This window comes from Neopelma chrysocephalum, unplaced genomic scaffold (assembly GCF_003984885.1).
Source record: "Neopelma chrysocephalum unplaced genomic scaffold, ASM398488v2 Primary Assembly neopelma1_26, whole genome shotgun sequence".
In the NCBI taxonomy this organism is placed as follows: Eukaryota; Metazoa; Chordata; class Aves; order Passeriformes; family Pipridae; genus Neopelma; species Neopelma chrysocephalum.
Window position 1 is genome coordinate 15,452,379 of NW_020897695.1, and position 27,289 is coordinate 15,479,667.

At 39.2% G+C, this 27,289-nt stretch overlaps 1 protein-coding gene across 4 annotated transcripts in view; it reads right to left on the minus strand.

Annotated features, from left to right (window-relative positions):
• ELMO1 (engulfment and cell motility 1) overlaps positions 1–27,289 on the minus strand; it is a 314,601-nt gene that overhangs the window by 14,021 nt on the left and 273,291 nt on the right. For all 4 annotated transcript variants that reach the window (XM_027675681.1, XM_027675682.1, XM_027675684.1 and 1 more), the window contains 3 exons: positions 13,334–13,497; positions 8,855–8,967; positions 864–971 (listed from right to left, as the gene is read on the minus strand). In XM_027675681.1, the coding sequence (XP_027531482.1) occupies positions 864–971; positions 8,855–8,967; positions 13,334–13,497 (385 nt within the window). The remainder of the gene's footprint in view (positions 1–863; positions 972–8,854; positions 8,968–13,333; positions 13,498–27,289) is intronic.

The following is a 27,289-nucleotide window of genomic DNA, read 5'->3' on the forward strand; positions in this document are numbered from 1 at the left end:
CCTCAATTTTCAGGCTGGGAAAATTTCAAATTTCTGAAAAATTAGTCTTTCTGCCATTCTGTGAAAGAAGTGGAGCTACCAACTAAAATACTTGTATAAGCGTGTCTAATTTGATAATGCCAAGAATGTTCAGAAAAGAACAAAAGGAAATCATTCCTTATTCAATGCTTGATTTCTTGACGTCACCTCCCAGTGATAGAACTATACCGGTCATTATTTCTATTATCATAAAAAAGTTTCTCAGGATTGTATGTTAAACCTCTAAAACTCATGTTTAAGGATGAAGGAGAAACCACTAGAGTATGTTTTTCTGAAGGGCCCCTTTTATCTATAAGAAAAATCCCAGTAAATCCCCTGGTAGCAGTTGCAACAGAGGTATGTCCTCTCCCAGCTGGGTACACAGAAATGGTGAAGTCCTCTCAATACTGTTCATGTATTGAGAGCAACATGTCATCATTAAGTCCACTCCTCACAATAAGGAAAAAGACCTCTGCCTGCCATGTCTTTCTCCTCCAGTCACTGTACTGTTTGTTTCCATGGATAGGAAATGCTTCTGAATATGCCCAAGTATTTTTATTTTACATCCGCGGCTAGATGAGCAACGAAAATAAACTGTGTTCCTCCCCATGAAAGACATGACATTTCCAAGCTGAATGAAATTATTAACTCATTGAAAAGCTTAGGTCAGTCCTCACACACACTTGCCAAACCCAGGAGAGTAGCAGGACCAAATGTCCCCTGCACTCTATCTTCATAAAGAGAGCTGTTGATAATGTCCCATATTAAGAGAAACCTACTACAAGTTATAAAGAAGAACTAGCATAAAAGAAGCAAAAGTGTCACAATCTTTGTGCATGGCTTACATTTATCTTGCAAGGAATCATGAGGAACTTCTCCCTGGGGACTTTCTTCCAAGTCTCCGTAGTGCAAGACCTTGTGATTAGGTGAAAGTCGGCAATACCAAAATTTGTCTGTTAAAATAAACACATTAAACAAGGTCACTAACATGTCTTCATCACCAGCATCAACAGCATAGGAGAAAGCTTACTTAAACAAGATGCTACAGGGAAGGGCTGTTTTTTCTTTCAGGACAAGAAATGTGTGGGGTTATGGAAAGTGGGGCAGGGACTTTCCTCAGTAATTTTACTTGATTAACTGAAGCTGGCATTAATCTACAGGGTTTTTTTATTGACTGAGTCACTGACTCAAAAAAAATACTAGCAGGAAAAAACTGACTTAGTTTTAAATGATATTACATACCCTGATGGACAGAAGACTGGCAAAGTAACCAATGCTTTCAGTGAATAACTTAAATGTACCCATAAAAGCTTCATTTTTAGCACCCACTATATTAGCACCCAATGTGAAAATTAAACCCTGCCAGCTGTCTTGTGTGGGACACCCAAAACCTGATACATTTGAAATATCCCATACTTTATGAAAATCATGACTCATGTGTTTTTTTATAGACATAGGAGAACACCCCCATATTTATGGAGGGACTGGACATAATAAACACACAAAGACTTAAAAAGCAGATGTTAAGTCCCTTGTCCTATAGATAACTCAGTGCTTTGCATGGTCACAAAGGTATGTGTGACCGTGCAGTCCACATTCCAGTTTGCATTTCAGTCCTTCCTAGGAGATGTATATTTACATCTCCTGACAACCTATGCTTCACAGGATATAATCCCCCTTACCAACATCTTTTAAAATCTGCTCTTTTGAAGAATATCACCTTTGCAGAGCTGGGCCACCACATTACCTAGAGTGCAAGGATGGTGCTTCCCAATTCACTTTCTGAAATGGCAAGAAAGAGGTTACCCCTCCTTGTCAGAGCCCTTTCTATTTCAATAAGTAGATCACATAATGTTAAGCTGTCAAGAATACAATCTTGTAACATCCAAGCTATAAATCTCCAAAAGCTCAGAGCAAGGCTACATGTTAAAATGCCAGTGGAGGGGGGCAGAGGGCTTCTCTGACTCTGTGCTTCTCTTGTACCGGCAGTGCTGATGCCGTGCCAAGCAGCAGCCTGAGGGACAATTTAGGGGAAATGTTAGCACTGACACAGCCCTGCAGTGCTGCAATCGCTGGGAGCGAGTGGAGCCACAGTTTGGATAAAACATCGGAGTAGCTGTAGAACCACTAGAGCCAGCATATGTGAGCTCATTTGGAGTGTTAGTAAAGGCAGGGCTTCCTGGCTCTGTTAGTAAAACATTGGCTTCACAGACCCAGCTTCTTTCTGAAGGACACTCCAATTCCCTGGCCAGTCATTTAAAATGCAATGCAGTAAAACAGAAAAAGGCAAGTGAATGGCAAAAATGGGCTTTCACATGCCCTTTGAAATTTCTTTGTCGTGGCAGGTAAAAACGTTTGAGGGAAAAATCCCATACACTTCAAACCATTTCCTGAATGTGCAACCCCTTCTACAAAAAGGTTTCAAAAAACTTTACAAACTTTTGGCAAAGGCTTAAAAGGGCAATGGGAGAGATTCCGGTTATCTACCTCGCAGGCATGCACAACACTGAAAGATTTCTGGTAGAGAGCCTGAGATTATGATTCTGTGATGCATACAAAAAGAGCTGCTGAAATACAAGTATCTCTGGACTGTAAGCAGTACATACAGTGTGGCACAGTATGGGATCAAGAAGAAGACCCCACTTGCAAAATTTTTGTAGGGATTTGAAACTAGAGCAAGCAGGACCCCTCATTCAGCAGACTCTCATCTAAAGAGCATACACACACACAAAGCGAGCATATACACACTTTTTAGACAGTTTGTGTATCTCAGAAGAATGCGTGTGAAAATTTTCTATATTCATACCTTGTACAGAGAACCCGATGCTCAAAAAATATACCCCATTAAATCTTATGGTAGACCATTATGCCTAAACAAAAGCCTCTAGTAATTGTAGCAGGAGGCTTTCATATCTAGCTTTCACTGCAACCTCATTATTTATTACGATGTACAAAGGAATATTGCTTTCCAACTCTAAAATTAAAATAGTAATTTTTTCTGAATAAAACCCAACATGGTTTCACTACCTTCTCAATGACCTGGGCAAACAGATGGTGTAACTGAAAAAAAAAAAAATTACCATTGATTCCTTTCAATTTCTCACAAATGGGGTTGATGTTGTTAGCAAGGGCTTGGCTCTTTAATCTCCGAAGGGTTAGTGTTTTGGTAACCTTGGTTCTCTTTGAATGCCCTACTTCAAAATAAAAAGAGGGGAAAACCCTTCCATGAAAAGTCTTACTTCATTTTAGGAAGGGGTGGCTTTATGGTTAGAAACCCAAGCTCCAATGGCATGAGGAGACTTTCACAGCAATTCCCCATAACCCAAGGTTAATTAAAAACTAATAGCCATAGACTGTAGGTTGAAGCATGCCCGTCACAGTTCTCCTGCCACAGCCTTGCTGTGCCACAGCCTTGCTGACAAGGGAAAAGGCCTTAAATGAAAGCTACAAATGGAACTAACAAGGTTTCCTCAACCACAGCTACTAAACGACTGCACCAGCCCAGCTGAGGAGGGTGATCAGCATGTTAGTGATGTGAAGCAACCCTTGCTTCTACAACCACCTCAGCCTTTCCCACTTAGGTGTTTTCAGCTGTACATGATGCTACAAAGAGTGTATCAGAAAATATCCCACTCACATAACATCTCAGTACCTTGGAGGGGAACAGTTTTAAACAGGATGCATGCTATTTTACTGTAGTGCAGATGCTGAACACAATTTTATTGGAAAACTAGTGTACCGAACAATGCTGCAGTCAAAATAAAAATTACATGAAATTGCTTCTGTTGAGAAAAAGGGTGAAGAAGTCTTAATTACAGAACACCACATAGGAAGTGGCCAGCATTTACTTTGAGCTTTAAATTGATAAACAACAACAACAAAAACCCCAAACCAATCAACCAATCAAAAGCAGAATTAAAAGCTCTTTTGTACCATGTTTTGAAAGTGGTGTTTATAAAAGAAAGAAAAACTGTCCAAACCCTCCAGAACTCTAAAGCCCAAGTCCACAGAGTTGAAGTGCCACATGAGGCTTTAAAGATAGAAAAGGCATTCCTCAAAAGACCTAGTACTCCACAGCTAGCAGATCTGTGTGCATGTGCACAGCTGGAATGGGGCAACTGTGTACTCAGGAAGCAGTGGGGTTTGTTTTGGTTTTAGGCCCAGGCTTATAAATTTGCCCCAAAGACTAAGTCCCTTCTATGAACTACAACTCTCATTTTGTATCCAGTGTTATTATACCTGCCTCTGCAAAACTCCTCCTCAGAGCAAGCAGCTGTAGGGGAAGGCAGTTGCTAACCACAGAGTCTTTAGAGATGATGTGGACTTGTGATTTCATCACAATTTTTGACTTTCTGGTGAGTCCTTATGTCTTTTACCTCAATGACCATTGATGCAGTCAAATTAAGGTGCTAGAAATTCTTCTTTGGGAAACAGGATTAATCATTCTTGTTTTTTACCTGAAAAGTTTTCAAACAAATTTTTATGTTTTTCAGATAATTGCTAGAGCAGCCAGTGGGTTAAACACATCACAGCACATTGCTGAAGATTATAGATGAAGTTAAAAAAAGTCCCAAATAACAAAATCAGCTACAATTTGGCTACAAGAGTAATATTCCAAACTGTGAACAAATAGTAGAGCACAGAACATTTTGCTGATGGGCAACAGAGTGCCTGGCCATTTACACAGTGTGTTTCCAAGTACATTAATGGCCAATGACTCATATGCCCTTAACAATACTATTCCAGGCAAAGAAGTGCTGTGTTTAGAACAGAAGTGCTCTATTGTTAGAATCCAGGGAGAAAATAGATCAGATATGTGGAGAGAAGTCTGAGAGTATATATTTTTTCCCAAGCTATGCTCAAGATTACTAAAGAAGCTTTGGTCCAAAGAAAAATTTTCTCACAGATTTAGCAATAGGAACATGCTTTTAAATATGACCATGAAAAGAACTGTATTTGTGTAGATTTTAGATATATGTATATGGGCTCACCCTTTCTCTTTCATTGTATTGTCTTTTTCTAATACAACTGTAGTGATATTTTCACTCAAACTGCTTTAATGAAGTCAGGAGGCTCTCCAAATGACTGGCGAATAACTGACCTGTGGCAACGTTGGAGGCATGTTTGTTTAAATGGTTCCTCTCAGCAAGACACGCACTCATAGAATATTATGTTTTTTGTCAGACTATGGAGGGTAGGATGAAGTAGCAGTAGAAGAGAGCTTGGCAGAAAAAAAGACAAAAGTGCGTATTGTCGTACAGAACTGTGAGTTACTTATCCTAGCAAGAGTTGGAAAACCTGTTTTCACTAGACTTTTTGCTTTAATTTAAGCTTTCTCTTTCCAGATTACTTCCATGGTGCCTCATGTTTTTAATTTAATGGTGTGTATCAGCAGGGTTTCCTTCCCTTCCAAAAATTACTGTTTAACCAACCTCATCTTTGGCTGCAAAAGCACTTCAATAACATGCAATTTCTCTATAATCTTTATAAAGCTAAAAGGGGAATTTATTTCCAAGAGTGCACCCAGTAACATATACTAGAAGTGTACTAGATGACAGCATCAGAGGTATCTATTATCCTCAATAAAATGCCTTTATCTGCTACTTAGCTCTACTGGAAATAATAACCATTGGGAGTGTGGAGTGCTTTGCAGGTTTTCGCTTTAGTCTTCTTCCCTTTCTTTTAGGAATTATCTAAGGAAGGAGAAAGCTGAAGAGGTCTATCTGTTCAGTGGATGTTCATGGTCCAGGAACAAAGTGGGGATTTGCAGAGCTTGATGATCTGCTGTTGAACAATGACCAGAAGGGCAGGCTAGATTTTGCTGGTTTATTTCCAACTGATTAAGATACTTATTAAAAACAAGAGTTAGTTCTTCAGTTCTCCTATGAAAACCTGGTAAGGGAAAGGCCACGTATTTTTTGAAAGTGCTAAGGATCCTGCAGGGACAACAATGACATTTCTGAATTTCAGCTACAGAGATCCTGCTATGATAATCCTGTGCTGAAACACAAAAGGCAGAGATCTGACTACAGATACCTCACAGCTTAATCTTCAGCATCTCCCCAGTTAATAACCTGTTGGATTGGAGGCTTTCCAATAGCAAGTATATATGAAAGTGTTTCAGCTCTTCTCAAAGGGCCATAAGAGGCTGTAAACTCTCTTCTCATTTTTTTGTAAGTCAGTTTTTTCAACTTACTGTAACTAACCATGTGTGTCCTACCACATGTTCAAACAACAATCTTAACAGAAGTTTGCTCTGGAGTCTTTATCATGGGCTAATGTCTGTTAATTATTTTTAAATGGGCAATTTAAGGCTGTCAGCTTCTCATGTATAGGGCATATTCAGGTTCTTCTTGTACAATCTGTAGATTTGTGACACTTGTTCTAGAATTGTCTCAAGGGAAAAAAAGAAGGGAAAGTATAAAAAGCATATACGTACTAAAGTATAACACTTACCTGATCTTGCTACTCTTACAAGTAGGTTGCCACATAACAGGCAAATCATGATGACTCAGAGCACTACTCATTTCTGTTTCAGCTCCATATCAACCTGGATGGACCACGGCCCTTTTAGGGCCTTGCTAATGCTCCATGGCAAGGGAATTCAATTGGAGCAGCAGGCAGGTGACAGGGGTCCTGAATACCCTGAGGTAGCACAGGGCACATGTACAGTGAGGTGGGTTAGGAGAGAGGAGATAGGGAGGGGAGGCAAAGCTAACAGAAGACACAGGAAGTTGGGACTTTGTACTATTTTTATCAGGACATTCAGAGGAATTGTCTGAAAGTTTATCATGACGTGCAGTATCATTAGCTAAATCTCTGGTCCTCCATTCACTTTACTTCATCTCCTAGTTCTTGACATCATGACAGTCCTGATCTTACAGTTTGTTCTGCTTTGGGGTACAGGAGACCCTGAAGGATAAATGCCGATTTCAAGAGAGATTCTTCTGCTCTGTGCCAGCTGCCAGCATTTACTATTTGGACTGTGCCAGGCACTGTACATACCTAAAAAAGGATCCCAGTTGAATAGCTTATATACCAAACATGCTTCATTAGATCGTATAGTGACAGGTCATACTGAGTTTAGTCCTGGTGGCCTTATGCATCATCATCTTCTATAATAGTTGTGTCTACTCTCTCCCTCCCAGGGGGTAATTTACACTTCTGTTTCAGGGGATATAGGAAGTCTAACATAAGGCACACAAACTCTTAAGGGCATGTGGAAACACGACCTCCTAAATGGACTCATATCTGTGAAAACCAATATATTTCAGAAAAGATAAATTTCTTTTAGGCATGGTCGCGTGTTTTGTTCCAAAGAATCATGAACTTTTTTTGGCCTGTATAAATATGACATCAAAGCAATTAATCTGGCAGCCTATAGAATTCACTCCAAAGCATGATACAAAGTAGCCCTCTTAACTGAGGACCAGAAGATTACACTGATTTTTAAAAAATATTTATTTTTTTAATTTCAACTGTACTTATATAAGTCAAATGAATTTATACCCCCTAAGGCTTTTGAACCTATAAATCATGAACTAACAACAGTTTAAAAATAAACAGTCTATCTTTATCTAGGAGATCTGCCAAAATAAGAAAATTTGCTACAAATGTTGCTCCTTCCCTAGAATTTCAGTCATTTGAATTAAAGCTCTGAGAGGAATAAAATAAACAAGCCTCACTACTGATAGCTAAACCAAACTACACATTATTTTATCTACTTTCAGTCCATGAGTATGTTGATGAAGAGAAAACATGTATCATGCCTCTCTATCAGTCTGCATAGAAAGTCACAGTGGAATATTGATGATCTTTCTCTAAACTCAGTGCAGTGGGCTTCATAGGCATTTGCATGCAGGACAGAGAGGATACAAATAACCCCCCTACATTAAGGAAAATTGCCTCCTTGTTTCTAAGTAAGGAAGTATTGTAGGTATACTTCTCTCTGTGAATAATGCAGTTTTCCCTAATTAATCTGAAGGCCTTAAATATTGATCCTTGTCAGTTCTTACTCTCAGCTTTTGTAACTTTCTAATTTGCACTGTATTTACAGAGGAAAACAAATAGCAATCTGATTTCTCACAAAATGAGAGTTTAAAGGGAAATTTTTGGATATGACTTCTAATTAATTTGCTGAATTTACACTATGTCACCATTATGCTGTCTAAAGAAAAAAGTGTACCTCTCTGAGGGGAAAAGAATCACATGGAGTTCTACTGTACAGAATGAGCTATGGATCTAGCACTGAGAAATGACTCATAGAATTGGGAAAACAATCTTCTCATATCAGTCAAGTATTCATATGAAGGTACACAAATTACTGATCTAAGTGCTTTTTAAAAGGATATTTAAACACCATAATATAACTATTGTATATGGTAATGTAAGACAAACCACAAAGACAGGCAGTACTAGAGGAAGTGGTGCAGAATGAGCTCGTTGCCTATACAACGAGTGCAAATCTGAGATTCAAAATCAAGTTTCATGTGCTATTCCTGCAGAGGCAAAGACTTTGCTTTGAGATGATATAGAAGCCTGGACACTTGGGCAGAAATGAAAATACTCAGTTCAAAGTGTGAGACTGCTGCTTGGGATTTTTGTGAAATGTTGGACTTGTTTCAGATCATCTGTGTGATGAAACCAAAACCAGTTTCAGGGAAACACAGGAAATCCTACAACAACTGTAACTTAAGGATGCTTTCAGATGCCCTCTGGTAAAAGCAGTCAAGACAGCACTACAAACAAGGATCCTGCCAGTGAAAGTAGTATTCCTCATCTCAACCTGTAGACAAAAGTGAAAATAAAAAGCCAGACTAGGCAGTTTGAGCTGTACCTTGTCGACGCCGACTGTTGAGTTTTCTAAAGCAGGTGCCCTCCACAAGTCGATTGAGACGTTGCTGCTTGATCAGTTCTAAGATCTCAGGCTGAATCTTCTCTTTTAGTTCCCTTGGGAAGAGAGAAAGCAGGCACTTGTCAAATTCAATCAAAGACCATCCTCTTTCCTCTGAGACAGAGTCTCACAAGATGTTTCTGCAAGGGAGTTTGAAGAGGACAACAGTCACAGACAAGCCCAGGTCAAAACCTAGTCTGCTCCAGAAAAAAACCCTTTATCTTATAACAAAGAATGTGAGTCAGGATATCTCTGTTGTAGACATCTCCCTTCTAAGACATCACTGTATGACTCAGCCAAGTCACCTATTTATTTCTTACTTTACTCATCTAAAAATAACACTTGCTATAATGCAACAACAAGGTTTATCTGTGGCAAATAATGCTCTTTCATCACAGGAACCCTGTGAAGTTTATTTGAGGGTCTATCACCTTTTGTTGCACAATCCTCTGCTGGTATACTTCACCAGCACAACACAAGAAGGCTAAAACACATTTTGAAACAATAATGGAAAACAGTGAGCAATCCCAATGAGCTAAAATAACATCCAGCACTATATGTTTGTTCTTAATTCCACATAATTCAGTGAATTAATTATTATCAGAATTTGTGGAAGACTAGCCCATGATTAGGGATTGCTCAAGAATCAAATTTTACGTTTGCCCAGGAGCACAAAGACCCACAGTACCTTTAGAAATAATATTATATATCCTTCAGAAAATCCATTTTCTACATCTCACTTTGATAAGAGTTCAATATGTCAAGAACTAGGCAGAAAACATATGCACATAATATTTAAAGTTTAATTTCATACACCATCACATAGATTCACAGATGTCTGAATTCATCAGTTATATCCTCACTTAGATTCATTAAGAATATATAAAAGACAGGTTTAAACATCAACTCGACAGCAAGCCTAGTAAGATTAAAAAAAAATAACTAAATTTGTAGAGGATTTATAAAATATGAAGTGTGTCAGAACCATAATTTTGCATTGCTGTGCAAATTAGGTAATACCAAAAATCATTCTGTCTGGCAGTATGTTCCAGCAATCATCATCAAAAGGAAGCTAAGCTGTGGTATCCCATAGAGACAACAAAAAATTCTCTCTTCTTGACAATTTAGGAAGCCCAGTTGCTGCTGATTTCCACATTCATTTGGATCCTATGCCTTTGATCTGCCAGACCCCCACTGAAATCACTGTAAGTCCTCTGCTAGAAAGATCAGGCCTTTAAAATAAAGTGCCATCTTTCCTCTATGTGTTAACAAAATGGTTGCAGTTCTTGATGCATAACCCACTGCACATTTACAAGCTGCGAAAATATATCTGGTCAAAAATCAAGGAAGCATTGTAACTATAGAAACAGGCCACCTTTTGGAAATGTATTATCAGTCCTTTAGGACAATTTTCAAGCACTGTTGTTTTCTCATTGGGACCTAAGATACAGACATATTGAATGGTTAAATACTGCGATTAAAAGAATTTTGTTCTTGAATAAGTGTCTTGCTTTTACTGAGCTGCTGAGATTCCCTATTCCTCAGGTAAAACCTGGGAGCACGGGCTGAAGACAACAGTGTTAAGACACAAGTATGGATTACTCAGCAGTCCAGGTTGCAAACTAAATCTCCAGCTGGACTAATTTCAAACATTCAAGACTGGTGTAAACATCGGTTTCATATTTATGTAGTTTAATTAAAAAATTGGATGGTTATCATTAAATAAGTGTTAAAGATATCATAACATCATAGTTATAAGACATTATGAAAAAAAAAAATGAATGGGTCACCCAGCACATTAACATCTGAATGTTTGCTCATAATATTCCCTCTTCTGGCCTCTAAAGCCCCATCTGCCCTTTACAAACTGAAGGAAGGGAAGGATTTTTAAACTAATCCTAAAAGAAACAGGTAATGTTTTAGCCTTCTTGTGTTGTGTACCTCAATGCCTAAGGCAAACTTTCCCTAGTTGATATTAACTCTCTGTTAACCAGCAAGTCTCCAATTGGACGTCAGATCTTTATCTAGCATTAACCCATCTCTGTTGACATTTAATTTGTCAAGGAGATCTCTAGTCCTCTAAAGGCCCACAGGATTCCTAGACAACTCCTTCTAAAGCCATTCAAAATGAACCAGTGATACTTTATTATTTCATTATGGAATGGCAGTTTGGATGATCAATAATGATCCCAAATCCTTGAATCTATTCTGAAGGACCTTTTATTTTCCCTAATTAAAAGTAGTTATTGAAAATCTTCACATCATATGATACGACAACGCTCACATAAAAGAAACAACTAATTCTTGCAAAAAAATTTGTTGTAATTATCAGGATCTAAGGCAACACTTTCCAGCTTACATTCAAATCCAACTTCACTGAAGCTTCTCTTATCCAGCAGCTTGAAAGTTTAAAACTTCAGTGCTTCATACAATGAACAGCAAAAGAAAGACTTCTATCATTTTCAAGGCAGGGAAAATCATAATCTGATTGCCATATTCTCAAGCAGAATTAAACAAGGCCTGCTGATTTTACAGTCACCATTGTGCACAGTCTCTTTTAGCATATCTGCAAGGCTTTAAAATATACAGCACAACCACGATTGCTCGATTGCTCACTTCACTCACAGTCTCTTTCCCTACAATGGGGCCATGATTCTGTACTTCTATCAATTGTGCCATCTATGCAATTTGAGAGAGTTCAGTACAGGGAATCAAATCAAAGGGGAAAATGAAAGAACTGTTTCTTTTAACAGTCAAGAACAAGTGATCATGGATGTAATCAAAATGCAAATGCATGGAGTTAAATCTCTGCAAATGCAGTTGTGATTGCTTAAACACCTTATTGATTTACTTAGCCTTTACAGCCTTTAGGCTTAGCCTTTGTCCTGAATCTGAAATGAGTCTCTGGTAACACTTCAGTTGCTTTTAACTGTTTGTATTGGCTGTTTCACTTGTTCCATGATGGGGAAGGAGACTCCGCACTGTGGCAGCAACTAGCCAGAGTGACACTGGAAATAAAGAGCTTGCAGAGGGCACTGACAAATTTCATAGGGGTAGGTGATGGACCTGTATCATAAACTGTTGACTCATAGGGAAAGCAAGGAAAATGAGAAGCTTTGGTGGCATGCTTAGCAGTACTGAGCAGCTTTAAACCACTAAATGTTGCAGGGGATTTGCAGGGGATTTCTGAGCAGTGTAACGATGCAAAACAAACTGGAACCATTTGTAGCTTTTTAATTGATGCATTACTATGAGTGACATCAGTTCTAACTGGGCATTAGGTCCTATTTTCTAACACACTGAAAACATAAAAAAAGCATTCCCCTTTTGATCCACATTGGTATGATTTAAAATTTAGTGTGCAATTCTACTTAGCTTTTGCTTCCACTGTTGCCCTGCTGCCCCTGGAGGAATGTGTGTCCCCCTCCCCATGCCGAGCTTGTACTTAGATATCCGTATCCTTTAGAAACAAATCAGAATTAATATCCTGCTTCTGAATCCTGAAATTCTCTGGTCCAAATCTGTCTCTATACCTTTTCCTTGGAGAAAGAGATTTAGAAAATCATGAGCCACTCCACTTGCAACACAGTCAGGATTTCACGACATTTCAGCTGATGCTTCTGGAGTGCTCACCATTTCTCTGCTGATCTCAAAAGGTTCCTCCTATCCTCAGTACATAATTTGCGCACCACAGAGTCTGCATCTGTCCTGTGCCATCAGTTCAACCACAAGCCCAGACTTGGTCCAGAGCCAAGTACACCCTCCATTTTTCATAAAACAGAACAAAGAGTATTCTGAAGAATGAGAAGGAGCTACGGAGGCAATATTAGCCTTTGATACTTTGCAGTAAACAACAAGAAAATGACTGGCTACCTGCCAGAATGTTATCATTTACAAATAAGTAAATGACTGCTTGTCATTAACACCAAAGATAATGCTAGAAAAAAAGACAGTGGTAAACAACACCATTCTTGTGAAGCCAATGTGTATTAGCTCCTCTTCTTCTGAGCTTCTTCCTGTCTTGCTCAGAGAAGTGACATTTGGAATTTTTAAAGACCCTTGGACAGAAGACAACATTGTGGTGTTTGATTAGTTGGATTTTTTTTTAAGTCACTACCAGCACAAAAATCAGGGTCACAATCATGCAGAGCAGGAAATGTCAAAGCAATGTTTCATATGAATAAGCCACGTGAGACCCCATTGGGATTTGCCAAATCTGGTTTCACTGAACTCAAAGAAAAAGTTACGATTCCCAGCAGAAGAAAATGTAATGTACTTTGAGCAGATGCCGCACAAGCACTCTTGAGCACATCTCCCTGGACAGCTTTTCTTCCTGGGTTCCCCCAGAAGAGCTCACAAATGTCATTTGAAATTGTTAATGCTTCCATGAAAAAACAAGTGGGGAGAGAAGACAGTACTTACAGAATTGGACGAGACTGGAAATCTTCCTGGTTCATTCTTTCAGACTGGCGTATTTTCAGTATTTCTGTGTAACTGAGATTCTGAAGTTTGCTCTTGAATTGATCCAGAGAGCTAGGCTTGGTAGTGAGTGCTCTCATTATCTGTTCTTTCACTACTTGCATTACCTGCAATTGACAATGAAAAAAACCACAAGAAAACCTTTGTTAACACCTGCTGTGTTTTTGTTTCAAATCTTAAGTCTGGGTTACACTAAGGTTTCTAGGTATAGAAGATGTGGTCTCTGGATGACTTTTCAGTAACAACCAGAAAATAAGCCAACTTCTGACAGGGCATCACAGCCTACATCAAAAGCTCATCTGCTCTGTAACAAGAAACTTTTTTTTTTTGGAGGGTGGTGGGGAGGGTGTCACTTATTGCTTGGCTGTCTCCCTCGACAGCTAAACTACAATTACTTGTTACTGGATTTTAAGTCCTGCTCTGTCCATGGTTTGTGTGACCTCGGCAGCAGTAGTGTAGTTCTTTTGCATCCCGAGCTAAGATCACAGAATCACAGAATATGCTGAGTTGGAAGGGACCCACAAGGATCATTGAGTCATCGTGCCCCTGCACAGGACCATTCCCAAGAGTCACACCACATGCCTGAGAGCATTGTTAAACGCTGCTTGAACTCTGTCAGGCTTGGTGCTGTGACCACTCGGGGAGCCTGTTCCAGTGCACAACCACCCCCTGAGGGAAGAACCTCTTTCTAATATCCAACCTAAACCTCCCCAGATACAACTTCAGGCCATTCCCTTGGGTCTTGTCACTGGTCACCACAGAGAAGAGATCAGTGTCTGCCCCTCCTCTTTCCCTCACAAGGAAGTTGTAGACTGCAATGAGGTCTCCCCTCAAGTCTCCTCTTCTCCAGGCTGAGTAAACCAAGTGACCTCAGCTGCTCCTCATATGGCTTCCCTTCAAGGCCCTTCACCATCTTCATTGCCCTCCTTTGGATACTCTCTAATGGCTTAATGTCTTTCTCATATTGCAGTGACCAAAACTGCACACAATTCAAGGTGAGGCCACACCAGTACAGAGTAGAGCATGTCAGGGACAAGCACACACTCAGCACCAGCAGAAAAAAGCTGTGAAGTCCTGACAAGCCAACAGAGAGTGCAGATGCACATCCTGACTTTTGCCAGCTCAACCTAGGTGAAGTACACAAGCCACAGGGGCCAGTCTACGAGAGAGACTGGGAAGAGTTTCAGGTCTTGGAGCTCTCCTGATGCTGCTCTCCTGACCAGAGAGCACTAGCACAAGGCTGCTAACTGGCCTATTGGTGCCCTTATTCCTTACACCTAGAGGCGATGGGCACACACAGGAAGTTCCCTCTAAACATGAGGAAACACTTTTTCACTGTGAGGGTGATTGAGCACTGGCACAGGTTGCCCAGGGAGGTTATGGAGTCTCCCCATCCTTGAAGATACTCAAAAGCTGCCTGGACATGGTTCTGGGCAACTTGCTCTGGGTGGCCCTGCTTGAGTAGGGAGGTTGGCCAAATGACTTCCAAAGGTCCCTTTCAATCTCAACCACCGTGAGAATCCATGAGAGCCTTACACTGCAGGCACATTATGGTCATACACAGTGAAGGAAAGAGAACTTTCTAAAAAAGACCATTAGTCAGGGAAAAGAGACAGATCAATTTGCCAAGGATATTACAGGATTGCTTTTGAAAAAATGTCATAAACAATGCAAACCAAAAAATGAAGAATGAAGGATGGCTAGGCAACAACCATCTATCTGCATATTAATTATTTTATCAAGAGAAAACTGCTGAGACACAGTTAACCAAGGAGAATTGCTTGGATCTATTTCAGATAAATACATATCACAGATTACTGTCTGTCTCTCCATAATCCTAGACTAATTTCCTTGGTGCTGGTGCAAATCACACACTTTGAAATATTTATCTGATGCTGTGCTTAAGTTGGCTGAAAAAACAATTTAGCATTCTTAGAAAGGTCCATATCACCCAAATGCAACAGCTAATAAACAGTAGGAAATGGTAACACCCACCAGTATCAAAACGAATATGACAAAAATCAACAGCTACACAAACACAAGGCAAAGCTTTTTCTGCACTGTTAATTTTCCTTTATTCTTTCACCTTCACCCTGTATCTTAAAATAGAAGCTCAGCCCCTCACAAGTTCCCTAATAATGCTAAAAGCTTCTCTTTTCAGATGAATATTTCATTGTTTCACGTGTTGCCTCAGTCTTTTAACTCATTGCCTGCACTGTTTTCTATTTTTGCTTCCTGAGATGTAACTTCTTTCTCAGATGTCATCTAAGCACTCATTTTAGCTGTTTCTAGAAGGTGAAACTAAGCAACTAAAGAACGGAAGATAATCTCCTTCCTTACTACTGGGACAACATTCATCCCAGAGATCTACTTCAAGAGTAGCAAGATACTTTTCCCAATGGTGTTGGCTCAGGTGGGCAACAAATGCCTTTCCCACATTTCTACCCCCTGGATGAAGCAGCCTACCTACGCTCACTTAACTTCTACAATAAGTATCGCTACCATATCACCTTGATTTTTCAACACGAAACCAGATTTGCAGGTAAATATAGCCCTGCCATCACTTATGCATGCATGCAGTTTCAGTTTCATGAGTTCATTCAAATATCTGTACAATCTGATTTTTTGTTGCTTACATATGGATTTAGTTTCCTAAATTCAGGCGTTCTCCCTAGGGAAACTGTCTCTTATGAGTAGTTTTTCCCCTAAAATAAATGGACAAACAAATAAATAAATACTATATTTTAGGGAGTTGCATGCATGAGGATCTTCTTTTCAGTATGATCTGTAAATAATCCATGTGAAGCAGTGCTCATTCCTGGCTAAACTCTGCAAAGGAGTTCAGGTTCAGTAGACTTAGGGCAGTGTCACATGCTTAGTTGCAGCACCCTCGTGTCTCTTATCTGTAACTCATTTTTGTGGTTAACATGAAAACAATGAAAATTCCTCTTCTTCACTATGGTCTGAAAGGTTATTCACAGGGTATCATCAAAGAGCTACTTGGTCTAGAGGCTTCCCTTGCTCCCAGAGAGAAGGCAGGAAGTGTATGCCCCAGGGCCAGCACATAAGGAGACGATCACTTCCCTTGTAATGTTTATAACCAATACTATTTAACTAGCTGGCCAAAATGTCAAAGCTGCTGACTGTGTCAAGTCTCCTGAGCATTTGGGAATCACTGTCAAGAACTTCTAATCTGTTCAATTTCCAAAGCTGAGTTGCCAGCCTTAGATTACTACTGTCTGAGAGACAGCATCAACCCTTCCTCCCTGTGTATCTGACCTTACAATGAAATTAAAGGTATTCTCAACCCAATGTGATTGTACATAAACACTGCAAACAGTTATTTTTATTACATTATGTTTTGCTACTCTTACTGAGAAATGAGTGTTTCAGAGGGTGCATTTGCTTCAAATTACATCCTTTTCATCTGATGACCTCTTGTATGGTTAAGAGGATCCCAAGTTCTGCATTGCAACTAAGACAGGAAAATTCACGGAAGACATGAAGAGAAAGACAGTTGGAAAGAAAACATAACTTTTTTTTCCCATTTAATCACATAGGACCTTATTCCCCAGATTTTGTACCCATCTAACATATTTCAATAGCCACTATCCTGACATTACGTATTTTTCTTTAAGCTTTTTCAGTCTGGCTTCTTGTGTGTTTTGTTTATTTGACCTCATCTTTCTCGTATCATATTCTGACTGCTTTTCCAAAATTTACCCCTTGTCTTTTATTGTTCCTTCTCTGTCTTTCCATGACAACTTTTGCCTATGCAAATAAAGTCTCTTCTTTCTGGATGGAGCAGAGGTCTGAACACTTAGGCTGTACAACAAGGGGTCAAAATAAAGAGTGAGAAGTTGTTAATATCAAAAAGAGGAGTTTATCAGGGTCAAACTCTACAGCAACCTTCCCACTAACCTCATTTCAGTAGCTTGCTTGCAACTATGGAAAGCACAAATCTCTCTTACTCAGCCCATACCGATGCAAAGTTTGTTTCGGCACTGACTAGAGAAGATGGGCAGCCACCTCAGACACTCACCATTAGCCTGAAAGATTCTGGAAATTTAAGTCTGAGCCTTCTACTCACCAGACATATTCCTTCTACAAACTCACAGCATCGATCTTCCCATAAACTTCTCACAGAAGAGCTTGAAGGCCTGGGTGTTTACAACCCATCTGGGCTGTTTCCCAAGGGGTAGTAGCTCTAAACTGATAGAGGGTAGGTTTAGATTAGATATGAAGAAAAAATTCGTACTGTGAGGGTAATGAGACGCTGGAACAGGTTGCCCAGAGAAGCTGTGGATGCCCCATCCCTGGCAGTGTTCAAGGCCATGTTGCATGGGATCTGGTCTATGGAAGATGTCCCTGTCCATGGTGATGGAGCTGGAACTAGATGATCTTTTAAGGTCCCTTCCAACCCAAATTATGCTATGATTCTATGATCTGTGGAGCACTAGATGCAAGATGAATCCTTCTCTAATTTGCCCACAATATCAATGTTTCACTTGCCCTTTGACATGTGATGACAGCAACAAGAACACATCTGGATGCCATCACAGAAGCCACTAAGTTGTACCTCTAGTATCTTGGGGCACGTGTTACACTGACTGCTACTTGGATGACTAACTCAAGGGATTGTGTGTGTCAGTATGTTATGCTGACTGACTGCTATTAATCTTGACAGTTCACCTTTTGTATAGACAAGACTTAGGTATAAATAACCCACATTACAGTGATGTGCTTAGTTCAGTGCTTTCCTAATTCGGCTCGACACTAGCAAATACTGCAAGGCATTATTCCCCTAACTCACTGCAGCATATGATAAAAGAGCAGTCACTAGACTGCACTATATCCAGAGACTCCCCTCTACAACCAAACTTGAAGCACTTGAGATGTAAGAAGTTCCAGACCCTCATTCACTAGCTTTTTCAGGTGACCACTCAAAAATCAAGCAGCCAACAAACAGAAAACTGGAAGAAAGACATCTCTTTGCAAATTGGTTGTTAAGAATTCATATCTAGCTTCCTTCCTATCTAAATGTTCCTGAAAAGAAGTAGCCTGGTTTATACGGGGCAAAGAATGCAGGGAAAAACATAATTTGGTGATTGAGATACAGCTTGATCATTTCAGTCAAAAAGGGATTTCCTTAGGTTAAATCCATAAGGCAGGGAAAAATAAGGTTGCAGAATGAAATGGTGAAATCATTCTTAATGAACAGGGCTTAGTGACAAAGGATGCCATAAAGAAAATTTAATTCTGAAGGGAAAGGAAATGAATTCAGTTTACAAGCAACCTGTCAACTCCTTTAATGAAAACTTTACATGTTTAATGTGTGCAGCAGGTAATTCGAGACACTTTTTAGACTGTTCCAAAGGATAAATTACCTTAACTAGATCAATGGTTATATTTTCAGAGTATACAGAAGAGTCATCCTGAGAGACTTCAAGGTCCTTGGAAGATAATTTAGTGGGGATTTCCTGCCCCCAATCTCCACATACTGCAATCTGTGAATTCACTACACTAGTCTCTTAGTCACAGCCTGTACCAAGCATTCACTCCACATTACTTTATTATATTAATCCAAACATGCCCTCCTACAAAAGCAAATTTAAACTCTGTGCTGGCACAATCTAACCATTGACAAGAGATTCCAAAATTCCAGACAATTACTTCTATTACAGTCTGTGTGCTCTAAAATTACAAAAAAACCCCAGTTTTCAATTTTCTTAGCTATTCCAGAACACAAGGACAGTTACTGTAGCCAGCAATAAAGAGGCAACTCTAAGCCGTCTGGATGTACATAGCCACAGGAATAATTAAGTTGATTCATTTTCAGGAAGCAGGATGAGAAAGCAGCTGTCAGAGGATTTAGCAGATATAAGCTCTGATACATTTTATCATTTTCCGCAGAATTTAAAACCCATTGCAAAAAAAACTTTGTGTTGCTGGGGTTTAGGCTTGCTTTTCTTTCTTTCCTTCTTTCCTCTTTTGCTTGTGATTATAATTTTCTAGTATGAACCAAGATTTTTCAAGCTGCATAGAAGAGACTTGAAACAATGCAATGGTTTTGATCAAGCTGAGTAGTCTGTTTCCATGCAGTATCACTATCATTACCCAGTTCAGCAGTGACTATCATTTTGCAGAACAAATGAGCACACCTAGCAGATGTGATGATGGAGCTGAGAGATAGGAGATGTGACAGCAATTCCACACAAGGTGCTTAAAAGGTCTATAGCAGGTGTCGGAAAACCTAATGCTGTAGTAATAGATCAATGTGAAATCTTGTCTGGAGCCCCAGGACCCAAATAATTGCCTACCCTCTGCTGAGGAAAAGAGGGAAGGGAACCTGAAGAAGCCTGACCTTGCACTGGATCTGAAGATCCAGAAGGTTGAGTAGTGAAGAAAGAAAAGGCTGAAGATGAAATGATCACAATTGTTTTACATTTCAGAGAAGTTCTTGATTTTTCTGCTTTTTATTTTCACTTGACTAATGAATCACAGGTGTGGGAAACCAGACTGAAACAACACGGTTTCTGGGAACTGATGGGCTGAGACTATTGTTAAACAAGAGTATGAGACACGGGATAGAAGATTCATTACATTCTTGTAAGAAAGATAGAATAAAAGCCCCAGGATCATGAGCACATCGAGCACCATGAAACAGGGTATGAAAGGGAGGCTGAGAAAAAGCAAGGAAGGTGTCTGAGGAGTGACTCCATCTGAAGATGCTGATGTAGAAAAGTTCAGCTCCCTGTAAGAAATTCCTGGCTCATTCTGCTATTGGATGTGAGCATCTTGTAAAACATGTTCAATGGAAACGGACCACTTATTGCTGAACTCTGTTATATTACATCCCCGGGCTCATCGACCTCTACAGGAAGAGCCTGTAGCCACAGCCTAACTTGGTATTTTCCAAAAAAAGCTCCAAGAATTCTGTCAGCTGCACTGATTATTTTTCCCTTGGATACATAGATCCTGATGGAGAACCACTGGATACACAAGGAGGCCTCCAGTTCTTTTCGAACATTACTATTTATATTCTCAATTAAACCCAATAACAGTGGCAGAGACTTTGGCTGGGAGGAAAAAGCATCTTGAAATTGATTGAGAAAAAGACAAAGGACTAGTACAAAATTCCACTGAAGGATAATACGGCTAAAGGAATGGACAAGAAGATGATTTTGATAAGAAACTAGACTAGAACATGCTAGAGTATACAAAGGAAAAAGAAAGCAAGCTAGTAGGAAGGGTGTTATGAATATGGAAAACTGACCTGTGCAGGAACAAAGGTTTCAGCGGGGAGTATCAGCACAAGGAAGCAGGCATCTGGCTGACAGCTTGCAACAAAATGAATTAAAATGGGGACTAGTCCAAAGAAAAAAAAAAAGAGAGGCTCTGATAGATGTTGTATTTCAACAGAAAATGAAGGCTAGAGGAAAAGAATAAATGAGATTTTGTTAGAACTTCAATTAAAAGGAAAGAGGAAAAGGGGGTAAAATATGGGGGAAATTATATATTTCTAAAATTATGGCTTGGGAAGCAGCTGATTGAAAGGAAACCTTCCTTAAGGACTGGCCTGAGGAAGGTAAGGATAAAACTGATACTAAGAGAAAGAGAAGTGTACAGCAGTCCTTTACAGTCGAAATGCAAGTAGGTTTAGAATCATCATCAAAATATATGCAAACACTGTCCATAATGTCTTCAACCATTTTGGTAAAAGACAATGTGAAAGAAATTCACTGTCTTCTTGCAGGGCTAAAACCAGATGCTACCCTCAAATATAAGGGTTCTATTCAAAACAATGCTGATCCAAACACACCGGTCAAATGCCACTTACTTGGGTCATACTGGGCTGAAACAGGAATTACTGATAGACAAGAAACCTCTTCCTCACTTAAAATATTTGTAGAAAACTATTTACATCAGAAATAAGGAAAAAATTTCTTTTCCTATTTATGCTTCGTGCCTTGAGGTAAGCAAAGCAAGAAATAGGTGCTGTGTGTCAGTGTTTCTGCCCCAGTAAAATGATGTGCAAAGTTAATATGACAGGTTTTGTAAACTTCTTTGCTAGTTAATTGAAATCTTAGGTCAGCCAATATTACAGTATTTCCCCCAACGTCTGACAACCTCCTTTGGCAAAATAAAACACACACAAAATCATTTGTGGGTGGCATTTAATCCAGGGCTTTTCACAGACAAAATGTACTGATCTTCTCAAACAAAATGTTAAGTGAGGGGAGGGGGAAAAATGAGGAGTTATTTGTATCCTTAGTCATATACCAATGTAGTAATTAACATGTCAAATAGCACACTTATGAATTCTAACAGAAAATAATACGAGAGTTACCCATGATTAGGAACATACATTTGGGTGCTGCTTCCCTTAAAATACACAGTTACATTAAATGGCATACCCTAAATGAAAATTAACTTTAATATATTGGCAAACCTCTGGTTCTAGAGAAGGAAAACTAGGATGAGATTCTAATAGGTAGTTTTTCCCATAAGAAAATATAGAAATCAAAGAACTCAAGTTCTAGACATTAATGATGAATAAAAAAGTACTCTTTAAATGGGCAAAAAATCAGGCAAAGTAGGGGAACACTTTTTTTTTAGAAGTGGAACAGAAGGGTCTGGAATCACTGCTCAGTATATCTGATAAATGGATAAAAATGTAAGAACTATGCTTTGCATTACGGCTCCACATCTTCATATCTCCTTTAGCTGAGACAAAAACAACATAAAGGCCTGACCAGCTGCACTGCTGAAAAGATCTCCAGGCTTTTTCACCAGTTGAACCCACTGTGTTGAGGTCTTTCCTATCTGAGGTATGAATGGCTAAATGGAATTGCAGGTGGTCCAAGTCTGCCATTAGACCTGCTTGTGCTATCTCCAGTCAATTCCAGGGACTCTCCAGCTCCACCTCTAAATGGAAGGAGAGCCAGTGCACCAGATCTGTGTCTTTTTAATACCAAGAGAAAGAGTCCCTGACTCATCTAAGTGACCAACAAATACACTAGCTAGCACAAAGCACTAAGCAATATGGGGACAGCTTCTCTACCTTTCGACTTCATGCCTCTCCTCTTTGCTAACATTCTTCCAAAACCAGACAGACTCTGAAAATCTATGAATTCTACTTGTTATGAGTTGCAAATTCAGCAAAACTTCCCAAGTACATTTTCCACAGAAAAGGAGATTTGCCTATGAAAAATGTTCATTGATTAAACTCCATATATGCAAAGGCTCTGCAATTTTGCCTAGCTTTGCTAATACTTATGTGTTCCTTCAGCGAGTCCAAAAGTTGGCCCACCATTCAAATAGTAAAATTCCTTATTTGATTGCTCAAAGTACCTCATCACATTTGTTCTGTTACTCACATGAACAAAAGAGAAGAAAATGATAAATAGAAATTGGAAGCTTCAACTTTAGTTTTTCTGGACTTGACTTAAATGACAGTCTCCACTTCAATGCTACTTTTTTTTTTTTGGGCATTCTATTTTATTAGAAAAGTGAAACTTCCGAAGTTCCTATTTAACAAAAAATGACCAAAAGGACTGAAAATGTGGTTTTGGATTCAGTTCTCTGAACTAGAAAGCTAAATTATACATTTTTTTTTTTATGAATGCATAAGCCCAGTGTTTGGTACCCTGGTGTTGGAATATTTCATTCAGCCCCATTATTTGCATGCCTTTCTGGTTTAAATAAGTGATTAGGCTGAGCATCTAGAAATAATAAAAAAAGCAGTTGCACAGATGTGCTATGCCTCTGAATGAGCCTTCATGTTATTTTACATCATAATTTATAGCAAAATTAGGATGTAATAATTTTTAGGTAAACGTAAAAACATGAAGAAACATGAAAAACATGTCTACTGAACACCAATTTTTTAGCACATCTCACATTAATGACTGCTTCAAGCGATAGTTGGTATCAGAGAGTCCAGTCTGTGTCACAAGAATAAAAACAGTTGCATGAAATAACTGAATGATTCACAAAAATGCATAAAGAAATGAAAAGGTTAAACACATTGAGACTTGCGAGATGCTAGCTATAAATATTATTCTGTAAATCTGCTGCTCACAAATGACTGACTTGACAGATCATAATAAGTGTCAGGACTATAACAAACCAAGATCTGCCTGGAACTGCCAAACACACACAAAATGTATATGCCCAACAGAAAGAAAAAGAAAAAAAAAGTTTTTATTGCCATTTTAAAAATTTTGTGAAATTACTGAATAATACCTTTGGAAAATTCTGAATTTTTGCAGTCTAGTCCAATGAGATCTTTGCCTCAGGTAATTATATCATTACTGTGCTGGTCATATAAATATGAACAATGCATATTATTTTTCCCCTTGAGTTGTGGCACATAACCAAGCATATAAGAAATTCAACTAGACTATTAGAAGAAATGCACAGATGACATGTTTTGCCATACCTCATTCTAAAAACTGCAGTGGAATGGTTTATGGCATCAGAAACCTATATTTTTAATTGCTGCAAAGGAGTAATCTTTTCTCCCACAGATCAAAAGGGAAGCTTTTTTGGAATCTATGTGCAGTACCAGAAAATAAACTACTTCCTAGGATAGAAAACAGTGATTTATATGACACCTAATACTAACACCAACAATTCAAAAGCATTCAGCCACCTCACTGTGATTACAAAACTGATCTGCTAGCTAGAGAAACTAGGAATGGAAGAAACTAATTAGGTTTGCTTCAGGAACATGATACCTTTCTACAAGCACACGGTAAGCCATCCACAGTTATAAGAAATCTTGACTAAAGACATATCAGTGTCCATCAGATCTGTGTAGACTGGTTCCATTGCTCCATCCCCTTGACTACATGCATAGAAAACATCTGAAAAAATCATGTTTTTCCCCTCCAGTGAATACTGTGTCAATACCATATTCTCAGCTTTGTTTTTTTTTTTTCCATGTTCCTTTCACTCACATTAAATCAGAGCAAAAAGAATTTTTCTCACAAAAGGATTAAAAAAAGATTGCAGTATTTGGCTTCGAGTTTACTTCCCACTATTTATTTGAAACTACCAATGACATACACAGAAACACACACATATCCAGAAACACATTGATCCTGCCTGTAAGGCTAAATAATGTTTTAAAATAATGTTATTTCTAGTAACTGACTAGTGAGTTATGGATGGATAAAGGCTTACAACCTTTCAGTGATGAAAGATCCTTTCTCTGATAACTTGAATGCTATCACTGCACCTTTTTACCACAGTCATAAATCAATGCACTTCTTTCCATATTGTCATTAATCTACATTTCTAATCAGCCAGCAGACTCCTCCTTTCCTATAACTCTATGACTATTTACTCTGTGTTTTGGGGCAGGAGATAAATTTAGAATTAAATGCAAGCTATTTGTTTTCCCTTGAAAGGTTAGATTCAGAGTCTGTGCACTCCAAACTGCAGCAGTCACCAAAGAAAAAACTATGACCTTCATTCTGAAATTTCCCTCCTGTCCTGTATATGACTACACAAAGGATTTGCTTTGGTAAATTTGCTCAGAAACAGAAAGATGCTAAATGGCATATGTCATGCCAGAAAAAACATGTTCCAGGGGCACAGACATAGTGTGTCCAAACACTCATTTCACATGTTGGTAACAAGGACTCTAGAATTGAGGTTAAAGATATAAAGATTTTAATCCCCCTTTTTGAATCTTCTGCTGTATTGAGTAATTAGAGTGCAGAAGAGCACATGAGTCAATGAAGTCAATGTAAAACTTTTTTACTATTTTATCCTACTGAATAAAAAGGGAGGAAATTCCTGTAGGGGGAAGATTGGTGAGAATGATGCAACCTTTGTTTCTGTGTCTGAAGAGTTCACAATATAGACTCAAAGGGAAACCACCGTGAAGAGGTAAGGCACAGCAGGTGGGAGGGGGCTGATATTATCAGGGCTCTAAAGTCAGAGAAAGGTAATAAAGATTCAGGGAGGGAAAGATGATGATGGCCTAATTTGGAAATGACTGTGTGAAACACATCTGGAACAAAATTCTGCCTGATTTCTGATTTTTAGGACAAAGGATGTAAACATGGATGAAGCCGGCACCTATACAAAGTAGGTATTTTCTGTAAAGGAAGATACACCCAACATTTAAACACCTGACTCTTTTGGAAGCACCCACACTCTCTGTCATATCACAAATGCATCAAGACCAAAGACTGTTGAGAATGGTCAGCCATCTCTGGGATTTTCCCTAAACAGACTACCATTATCACTGGTTTTCCACTGAAAAATTGAGAGCACTGAGCACTCCCAAGTCTGCCCAGCAGAAGGCAGATGACTGCACTGTCACTGCCCCACATTGCCACACAGCCAGTTCAGTGAGACCAATTTTCCTATACAAAACCACTTCCTGTTTTTTTCTTGTTTTTATCTTATTCTAACTTCTGCTACAGACTAGGATTTCTCTGACCCTCTTCTTTTATTTTCCTTCCTTTTTTTCCCCCCTTCCATTTGTTTTCCTTTTCAAGTGAAAATGCACTCCCAGGAGCATACTAAATGAACCCAAATATCACCGCATAAGCCACATGTGGAAACACGCAACCTTCTATTACAGGGGAGAGACAGGCTGGGGGAAGCCTCATAACGATGCTATTATAGTAGAAGAGAGAAAAATAGCAGCTCCCCACGGCAGCTGTGAAGCGGGCAAGGTGCCCAGGGGCCCGGTGGCAAGGGGCAGTGAGCTTGGGACGGCTGGTTTCCATGGAGGAGTGAGCCAGGGAGGCAGGAGAGATGGCTCACGGAAGGCACTGTGCTGGCCGCTGGCATGATAAGGAGAAAATACCTCCTGTTATTTCACCTACCATCAGCACCCACGTTTTCAGGGGGCTCGGTTCAAATCTACTTACAGCTTCTGCTTCCTCGGTCTCGTCTCCTCTGGGGGAGGACCATGACTCAGAATACATCATGCTGTGCCTTGTCTGGTGGATTTCAGTGATTTAAAGGAACACAAACAGCTAGGGTTGAGCTTAAATAAATAAATAAAAAAATCCAGCAAAGCAACACAAGCCCAAAGCTTATGGACTCGAGACTTTTGGCGCCCTCTATTCTGTACGAAGGCCCTGCAAACTACTTTTGCACATCATTAATATTTGCCAAACTAAACATGATCTTAGCAGAACTGGTGTTGCAACTCACAGCCATTACCTACCAAGCTGACAAAAGTGATGGTTGCTGGAGAGAAAGCCTATTGACAGCAGGATTCTGCCAATTTCCATTATTTTTCATGTGGGTAAAAATAAGAATCTGCTATCCTGATCAGTACTGATCAGCATCACTGTATCCAAGTTAACATATAAATGGGGCACATATTTACTACACATTGGAATATTACTGAATGAAAGTGATGGTAGTTCTGACACTGCACAAGGTTCCCTTGCACCATATAAAGCATTTGCTCTTGGGAAAGCAGAGTGCACCTGCCTAATGTCAGATTTATTCTGCTGTAGAATGGGTAGAAAAGTATTTATTGTATTTAGTTCACGGTAAGACTACAAGATCCTTGTATTTATAATGCCCATCTGAGTTTGTTGGATAAAACAATTTAGGTAAGTGCAAAATCCTGTTATTAGCTTTGTTCCCATGTCTGAAAGCTGTCAGAAGGAAACGGGGGAGAAATGCTACCTCTTAAAGCTTCTTGGGAAGGCAGTAAACTATTCCAACAGAAATCTGAGCTATGTAGCATCCTCTTCAAGTGAAAAGAGCTCTGAGGTGAAAGTACAAAAGTTTTAAGAATAGCAAATGCCTTATTGCCACATACATAAACCCAAGTCCTCAAAATTGCTGTTTGATACAGCCACCTCCACAACCAGCAGGACAGAACCCAAGAGAGGTAAATATTTCCAAATGAAA